We start from the raw sequence: 9,218 nt of genomic DNA, 5'->3' as shown, positions 1-9,218 counted from the left end.
GTGGAAGAGGTGTCGGTCCCCATTATACTAGTTCTACTCTATTGCAATTAATGCCACTTTGGTGGTATCTGCCACTACTTTTTGGAAATGTGTAGACTTCTGGTTGGGTCTCCTCATGTGTGTTGCCTGTAGCAGTAGGCCACCGAGACCGGCAGGCTTCCAAACCCTTTGAGTCAACTGCCCGTGTTACTATCCTTACATTTTTCTGACAATAGTAGTCTATGAAACTGCTATTTGTGCCACCTGAGTGTGGCTGAGCATAAAAGCAGGTTCACCTGTTGCATGTGGTATCAGGGCTCCCAGCACAACAGGCCTACACTGATGCCTCACCCACCTCATCTTAATTTGAATTTAAATTCAAAGCTGTAAATGCTGCCCCAGACCTTGATACCTCATGCATGGCTGATTGCTGCCGTGCCATTCTAAAATTTGTACTATGGGTCAATTGAGACCACTTTCCTGGTTTCTGCCCCCAATTTGATGTGCTTTGGCAGCTTTTAGCCCCTTTTGAAGGTGTTGTGTACTCGTTTGTTTTTGCCTCCCATTGACTCGAATGACATTCGGATATGTTTGACAAATAAATTGGCGAGTATTGCAAAATTGGCAATCGTAATCTGAACCAAACTTTGAAATATTCGCTCATCTCCAGTTCAGACTACCCATTTGTTATTGCCCCTTTGCTTCTGATCTACTGCTGCTGATGTTTGGACTGTGTTCTCACTACCGATGTGTTATTGCCCATTTGCTTATTCGATAAATCTTTGATATTCTGACCCTGGAATGTAACCTGACTGACACCTTCATCTTTTCCCTTGGTTCACTGTGTGCTCTTGTAAGGGGGTCGACAGCACTGCGGATACCTACATGCCGGGTCCGGAACTAGAGAGGCTGCATCCCCTGTTCCCGGATGGAAGCCTAAGTGAGCTTGTCCTTCCCCTATTGCCTGGGGGAAGCGCTAGTGGGGCGGACCTTCTTGCAGTCCAGAGAGGCCAAAGAAAGAAGAGGAGAAAGCGCTCACAGCAGCAGGGTGAGAAAAGAGCATGCCGGAGGTGAGTTTGGCGCGAACGCAGAGAAGCGTGCAGAGCAGTGAGTGGCGTGCTCTGCATCCCCTGCCTAGCATCACACTGCCTCTGATGGTGTCTGTCTTCTGTTTGTTGGCAATTTTGTGAAGTAAATAAAAGAGCATTATGCAGATCTTTTTAATCTGCTCTAAAAACTGACACATAACAGAACGCACAAGCACCCCATAATAATCAATGGGGCCCCCTACTTCTGTTTGCGCTAGGTGTGTAACGGATCTATTTATGGCATGAACTCTGATTGTCTGTTCCTAAAAGCAGAACAAACAGGACTCCAAAATGTAAATTTGAATAGAGTCTTACACATGAGTCGCATACATTACACACACCGTTTACATTAGACAAGCAGCACGTCATAATTTGCATATCAAGTGAACACATCACTTTATCGTATTGTAGGGCCTGCATAGGTCTTCACTTCTAGAGCAGCGGGCTCACAGCTCAGCTAAGGCTCGCCAACTTGCTGTTAAAGCTTTTCCCCCAATCTATTATTGTCCGGTCCCTTTTTAATTACATTTTTATCCAGGCTCTGATGGTGGCCTTGCTTGTGATGTTCATCTGATAAACAATCCTTCTAATCAAACAGGATTTTTGAAAGTTGACAACCTTTTTAATGTGACAATCAGAACATTTAGAAGATTATAACCTATTAAGTCTATTAGCAATCTAATTTTTATCTAAAACCTAGTATAAATTAGAGACAGGAAAATTGCAGGTCTCATTCTAAATCCAAAAGATTTTTGTGTCATATCATGTTAATTTATGGCATGTTTTATAATCTCAAACTTAGGAAGAATTAAGATTTCTTATTTACACCATTCATCCATGTAAATGAAAAGAAACTACTGTAAAGAAAATAAATTTTTATAATATTGCATTTTATTCAAGAATTCTCAGAAAGTTAAGCTTTTTTGGCAAAGAAGAACAAACCATTGATTTTACAAAGAATCATTTTTAGCCACATTTGGAATATCGGCGATATGAGGCTTATCACACTCATGATGTTTCTGTGATTGTAAACTCAATGAATTAGGAGGGAAAGAGGTTGTGTACGCCATGGCAACTGAAGAATTTTAGAACTTCCTGGAGCTTGAGCTTGTGGAGGTTTTTGATAAAATTTTAACACTGGAATTGCTGCCACTTCCAGACACAAAGCCACTTCCACCACCAAAGCCTTGCCCTGCAAAGCCTTGCCCTGCACTCCCAGAGCCAAATCCAAAACCACTTCCGGATCCATATCCGTGACCAGCTCCACCACTTGAACCATAGTTTGAGCTCACAACAGCTGTAAAAGAAAGGTACATTGTTAGATCTTGGTAGCAAAAAATATATAAATAAATTTTAAAAAATAAGTTTAAAAACTGCTACTTACATATGTTTACTTGTCCAGCACTATCACCAGCCAACCTGTAACCAATTAAAAATGTACATAAATTTGTTCATGGTCAAATGATGTACAATAACAAATTGTATTGTGGTACCGTGTTAGCCAGAAAAATCGATGTGAATACTTTTCTGCTCCATGATGGCTAAAATATTCTCGGAGTGATACCTATATTGGCTAACCAGAAAATAATATGTATGCAAGCTTGAGTATTTCTTACCTGCTCTCTTCTCCTTCCAACAGTTTCCTGTATGTGGCAATCTCAATATCTAGAGCCAGCTTAACATTCATTAAATCTTGGTAGTCGCGGAGTTGGCGAGCCATGTCCTGCTTGGCCTTCTGAAGAGCGCCCTCCAGATCTGTAAGTTTTTGCTTAGCATCCTTCAAAGCAAGTTCTCCTCTCTGTTCTGCATCAGCAATAGCAGTCTGAAGTTTGACAATCTAGTTGCATAAAAAATAGAACCTATTAGTCAATCTGAAGAGCCCAGTATAATAAAAAGTACAAGGAATGCAATTTGTGTTCCATATTGTTGATCCAATTGTATGACAAGAATAAATGAATTACATAAACAGTTACAAAGTATGCTTGAGAAAAAAAAAACATTTTTAATGTTTAACCCAAAGGAAAGATGAGTTGTTGGGAAAAAAGAAAGTTTTTGAAAAAGTTTTTGGTTTCAGAATAAATTAGGGCTGCAAACACTATTATTAGGTCATAGCTCAATATGTGTAATGCAAGGGACAATCCATAAATTGCTTGATTCTGATTCCCAGTAGAGTTTATGAATGCCATCATCATTTTCCATTAAGCTTTGACATTATAATAGCTCATCACTCCAGATAGTAACGTATTTCAGTTTTACTATAATGCCCAAAGCTATTCCACCTACTTGTTTCTTCACGTTGTCAATTTCTGATCGCAGCCTGGTAATCATACGATTTAGCTCTGAAATTTCTGTCTTTGAGCTCTTCAGATCATCACCATGTTTTCCAGCAGAAACTTGGAGCTCCTCATACTGCAGGAAAAGTGTATGTTAGTTGAAATAGCAAAAAGCATTCAAAAACATTCTAACTACTTATTAGTAAGGAAAACTAGAAATGTATTTATTGAGTATAAAAAATATTTCCACAGTTTACTTACTTTATTTTGGTACCAGGACTCGGCTTCTTGGCGACTTCGGTTGGCAATCTCCTCATATTGAACCTTAACCTCAGCGATAATGCTCTGTAGATCTAGATCTCTGTTATTATCCATGGATAAGACAACTGAAGTGTCTGAGATCTGTGCTTGCATCTGAGCAAGTTCCTAAAAGTCAAAGAACAGAGTATTACAACTGTAGAAGAAAGAGCTTACAACAAAATCACAAGTTTTACCAAAAAAGATTAAAAGCGACAAGTGTACTATTGGACAGCCATCTTTCAGTACGCTCTTCTACTCAGTAAAATACATGAGCAATACACATTGTGTCTGACTCTGCAATATCTACTTCACAGTGGTCCAACTTTTTGATTAAAACTACAGCAAAGTGTGCTTCTGTTTTAAGGTTTTCCTAACCTATTTTATTCTGGATTTTTGGAGTTGACCAAACAACATAGTTTTGTATCTACCTAATCATAACAACCTGTTTACTAATTTATAATAGGGTATTGGTTATGATGATGTCATTATATCTAATGCCACTAGCTATAGTCTTCAATTTTAAGTCCTAAAATTTTGGTATCGAACAACTGAGCTGCAAAACAATAGTTTGTAACAATTTTATAGCAAACTTTACCCACTTATACTGACTTGAATTTATTTTAGGCTCTTTATGGTGGCAAACCTAAGCTTCTCAAAATGAGTAAGTGCAATATTTTCTTAAGGTTAATGAAATTGAAGGTAAATATGAATAGAATAAAAAACAAATGTGAATTATAAATTCAGACTTACCGCCTCATACAGAGCCCTCAAGAAGTTGATTTCATCTGTCAGGCTAGACACTTTAGATTCCAATTCTACTTTGTTCATGTAGGCAGCATCCACATCCTGGAAGGAATGTAGTCCCAGGTATTAGCAGAAGTTAATGAAAGCATAGGTATGTAAGATGTTAACATACGTAAAATACATAAAATACGGTACATAAAGAGGTTAATAATTCCATACCTTTTTGAGTACAACAAATTCATTTTCAGCGGCTGTGCGCTTGTTGATTTCAGCTTCATACCTGATGGCGACAGAATATTTATGCAAAATGTTGAATGAAAAGTATAGATAAAAGTGAAACCTAAAATGATAAAGTGTGATATAATGCAAGATTGTGAAGATATAAACCCCTACCTGTCACCTGTTTAATTGTACAATGTTGTATATGCTTGTGGGCAAATCCCCAAAAAACAGAACTACTCTTGTATAATAGTGATTATTTACCACTCATTTTTCAGTTTTGTAGATTAGCTTTTAAACTTGCAAGTATAACACTCAAACATGATATACTTTGGATTGAATAGATCTAAAGAATATGAATAAACTTTTTTTTGTCTTGATTACCTCTATAATTGAAGTGAAGGACCAGTGCACAAAAAATGTGAAGAGCATCTTTGATGACTTACTTGGCCTTATAGTCCTCTACAGCATCCTGCATATGTTTAAGCTCTCCATCCAAACGAGACTTATCATTGGTTAGACTGTCTAATTGACGACGAAGTTGACTAATGTAGGCTTCAAAGAGGGGCTCAATGTTATTCTTAACTGTCTTGACTCCTTGTTCTTGCAAAAGGTTCCACTTGGTTTCCAGAACTTTGTTCTGTTGTTCTAGGAATCTGACCTAAGGGGTAACGGTAACAGAAATAGAAGTCAGGATAAAAATGCGATGCAAACAGGTAAAAACTAGATGAAAATGTATTATAATGATATATATATAGAAAAAAGTAAGAGTTGATGCTAACTTCCTACCTTGTCAATGAAAGATGCAAATTTGTTGTTAAGAGTCTTGATTTGCTCTCTCTCTTCGGTTCTCACTTTCTGAATTGTTGGATCAATTTGCAAATTAAGTGGAGCTAAAAGACTTTGGTTGATAGTAACTTGCTGGATTCCACCGGGTGGGCATACAGGAAAGTCAGATGCTCCACCAAATCCTTGACCAAATCCAGAGCCGAATCCAAAGCCAGCACCATTACCAAATCCAGATCCACCTCCGCTTTGGTTTTGCGAATTTGTAGGAATGGAAATTTTTCTGCTTCCTCCTAAACTGTATAGACTTCTGCTACCAAAGCCACCAGCGCTAGCTTGGCCACCTCCACAGCCAGAACGACTGACAGAAGCAGAACTAAAGCTGTTACGATTTCCCCCTGATGCAACAGCAGATGCAGCACTAAAGTTCTTTGTTCCTCCAGTAGAGTATGATTGACGATAAGCAGACATGGTCCTTGTAGATGTGTGATGTTGATATTGAACACAAAACAAAGGCAGAGTAAATGTCTCTGAGCCTGAACATCCCTTTTTATCTGTCTCAGTACAAGGGTTTGGTCACAATGCTCTGCATGCATCATCTTTTCTCAATAATGGGTTTGGTATGCCTCTTAGCAATCAAAATGCTGACGTCATCTGATTTACTCACATCTCTAATAAATAAAGTGCAAGTAATATCTGCAAACATGAAAACCTATTGACCAATTCTAAATGCTAGGAGAAAAAAAATTGAGAACAAGACAAGACAAGAATTATTGAGGGATCAGGAATCTACACCCATCCCCAAAAAACAATAGTAAGTATGACATGTTTCAGAACCATAGTTAGGCTTTGCTTTACTCATGGCAAATTTTACTTGTAGAAGTGATTAATAAAGTAATCTATACTTTTTTATTAAATTTATTTTTTATTGCGTTTTTAAATAAAGAAAAATGTTTAAACCCATCAAGAATGGCTAGATAGCAAAATTAAATCCAAAGCAAAAACTCAACCCCCATGTTACACAATATTAAGAATTCTGGAAATATGGAAATGTATTACATTTTTACATTATTATAAAATGCAGAAATAAATTAAGTATATGTGTGTGTGTAATATGTGCATGTGTGAGTAAAGTTTATATGCAAGCTTTATATATGCCTCTCTATTTTTGCACTATGTTGTGTAATGTATAATAAAGAAAACCATTTGGTTACTAACATTCATCGCTCTTAATGTGGAGAGATTCTGCTGCACATCGTCCAATCCCCAGCAAGTATAATACATCTGATGTAATAATGATAATTCGAATAAAACACATACATGATACTTGCTGGGAGTCAGGTAGTGGCCACCTTATACCAAACATTACTCAAGCACGTCAATGTTTCGCTCGGCAACTGCCCAAACTCATATGGAATTTTGGTTCTGATGTCTGAAAGTGTTCAGAATGTTTCACATATTAGACTACTTTAGAACCATCCATTGAAATAGATGTTTTTCTCTTTGCATTTTAAAGCTTAAATGGATTTTGCCATGATATTAAGTGTGAACATACTGGCAGTTCATGCCATCACTTACTGACCAATGGTGTTCTGACCATTCCTTGGCATTGAGGAGCAACAAAGCTACTTACTTACAGGCTTTTCCTTTTCAGTGACACTCTCCATATGCAATCCATATGTCATCTGTGTATCCGTTTTTTTCCAACCGTATACAATTTGTATGTCCATTTTGTACGCTTATAGGGAATCTGTTTTTTACATGAACAATATAATATATATTAAAGGTCAACTACAGTTTCCAATGTATGGATTAAAGAAGTTCTTGCTGTAATTTTTTACATGCTGACCATCGGTCCATGTTTATAAACATTCATGTGAACCACTACATTGACTTGCACTGGTCTTTGTTCTGTCCGTAAGCTACGCAAGGCACACGGACAATAAATGGACCCTAATTTTGAATTTTAATTACTGCTGGGATAGTAGGGACCAAAATGCTGCTTCGGAAACAGGCTTAGTACTGTACTTGGTCAGTGCCGATATGTGTATGAACTCTTCTTAATGAAAAAGGGAATGATAGCGCCAAGATGTCAATTTATTTATGGATTTTCAGGAGGAGAAAGTAAGTAACAGCACAACGGAAATTTTTAAGAAGCGGTGCGCTAAATCAGTCATGTCAGGAGAACTACAAGGTCCGCATTAATGACTACACACAGTAAGTAGAATGAATCGAGTATCAGTTATGGACTTCAGTTATTTCATCCTGGGGCTTGTAAACTGTGTTCATCGGACTTAATTCTGCAGGTAATTATTATAGAATAAACCTGATAAACTTCATGCATTTATCATCCATAGCAACTACTGTATATATACGAGTACAGCATCCCAGTCACTTGGCGACACCTCACAGATTGTTAGACTGAGTGATGTGCATAGGTATGCATTGATGATGGGATGAAGACAGCATTGTGCCAAAGTGATTGTTACTTGTATTGTGGACAAATCTGATTGAAAAGGGTGTGGAGAGAGAAGACAAGAACAATAAGAGGTGTATTCATTAATAGGTGTGGGTTGTGGAAAGGGTTTAGTGACATAATGTATGAGAAACAACATTCCCGTATTTTAGCACTTTAGCTGACAGTTATTAAAGGGGCTGGCCTCAATCTTTATTTTTTCAAATGTGCTGGAATCACAAATATAATGTTAAAATCTGTGCAGGTGCCCTGATTTTTATAGTGCGGCCCCCTTGTGTTCTCATATCTACATCACTGACTTTACAGCTTTCCGGTCCCAGTGTAAATGGAGAAGCTGTCAACACATCCCTTAAAAATTGTATGGTTATACAATACAAGGTGCTGTTTTACATGTTGTTGGGTTTTTTTTATCCGGTTTGTGGCCTGCAACAGTTTGTTAGCTGCAGAGAGGGTTAACTATAGGGACCAACCCATGAGGGGAGGAGTTACATGGGCAAAAGGAAATCAGTTCCTGTTTAAGGTATTATTTTCTGGTTAGCCAATAAAGGTATCACTCCGAGAATACTTTAATTATGATATAATTTACTACACGTACATCAAGGCTAATAAAGAAAAGTATTGAAAAGGAAAGGACATCTGATCCTACTGTAAGCAGACCTGCATTGAAAAGTGTGTGAAGAAAGGAGACCATACTCTGATAGCACAATCTAACATAAACAAGGATTAAGTGGCAGAAGGATATCTTATCTCAGGCAAGTAAGGACCTACAGCAAAACATTATCTATACTAAATAACAAGTGAAAGTGTAGCCAGACCTGAGGTTCATAGAAGCAGTTGATCAGGCCGGGACACCTGTTCTCCTACAGGGAATTACAGATGTAATGGAAAACCAAAGAGCAAGTGGCCCACATCAAATGGGCTTTGAAAATAGTAGTGAGGAGTCTTAGCAATGCAGCTCAGCCAGTGAGGCCTCACACAAAGAGAGGTTCCCATAGTGGTTTTCTGATCTAGCACAACATGTAACAGAAGTAATGTTCCTGCTTCTGGATAGTGTAGAACAAGTATTTTTTAGTGTTGTGCCTGCTATCTGATTTATATACTTCTCATCAGTTTGTTCAGTAAAGAAAAGTTTATGTCTTAATCCTATGGTAGTTTTCTGACTGATGTGCCAAGGGTTAACTATTTGTGTCCTCTTTCTGGTTCTGAGAGGGCTTTTTATAGCCTTGGTTGGCTTGACTCCTTGTCAGTTATACTCCTGCCCTAGGCTGAATTAAGTTGACCCTGGTGTTTTGTGTGTTTGTGCCTTGTGCCTGATCTGTGTGAATATTCCCTGTTGCTGACCCGGTCTGTCCA

General features: G+C 38.0%; 1 protein-coding gene across 1 annotated transcript; it reads right to left on the bottom strand.

Annotated features, from left to right (window-relative positions):
• Positions 1–1,936: 1,936 nt before the first annotated feature.
• Positions 1,937–5,924, bottom strand: LOC143816992 (keratin, type II cytoskeletal 6A-like). Its single transcript, XM_077298037.1, has 9 exons — positions 5,393–5,924; positions 5,050–5,264; positions 4,604–4,664; positions 4,391–4,486; positions 3,602–3,766; positions 3,351–3,476; positions 2,684–2,904; positions 2,452–2,486; positions 1,937–2,364 (listed from the first exon to the last, which is right to left on the bottom strand). Exons 1-9 carry the CDS (start codon positions 5,858–5,860, stop codon positions 2,153–2,155), a joined length of 1,599 nt encoding a protein of 532 aa, XP_077154152.1. The 5' UTR covers positions 5,861–5,924; the 3' UTR covers positions 1,937–2,152.
• Between the last annotated feature and the right edge of the window lie 3,294 nt (positions 5,925–9,218).

The sequence above is a fragment of the Ranitomeya variabilis genome, chromosome 3, assembly GCF_051348905.1.
Source record: "Ranitomeya variabilis isolate aRanVar5 chromosome 3, aRanVar5.hap1, whole genome shotgun sequence".
Taxonomy (NCBI): Eukaryota; Metazoa; Chordata; class Amphibia; order Anura; family Dendrobatidae; genus Ranitomeya; species Ranitomeya variabilis.
Note: the sequence above shows the minus strand (reverse complement) of the source record. Positions and strands in the feature narration are given on the sequence as shown.

What these genes read in the sequence shown, in the direction of transcription:
- LOC143816992 (XM_077298037.1), bottom strand. Translation starts at nt 5,860, where the DNA reads ATGTCTGCTTATCGTCAATCATACTCTACTGGAGGAACAAAGAACTTT. An exon ending in GTAGAGGACTATAAGGCCAA is followed by an intron (nt 4,665 to 5,049) that starts GTAAGTCATCAA and finishes TGTCGCCATCAG; the next exon opens with GTATGAAGCTGAAATCAACA. An exon ending in TTGGAAGGAGAAGAGAGCAG is followed by an intron (nt 2,487 to 2,683) that starts GTAAGAAATACT and finishes AATTGGTTACAG; the next exon opens with GTTGGCTGGTGATAGTGCTG.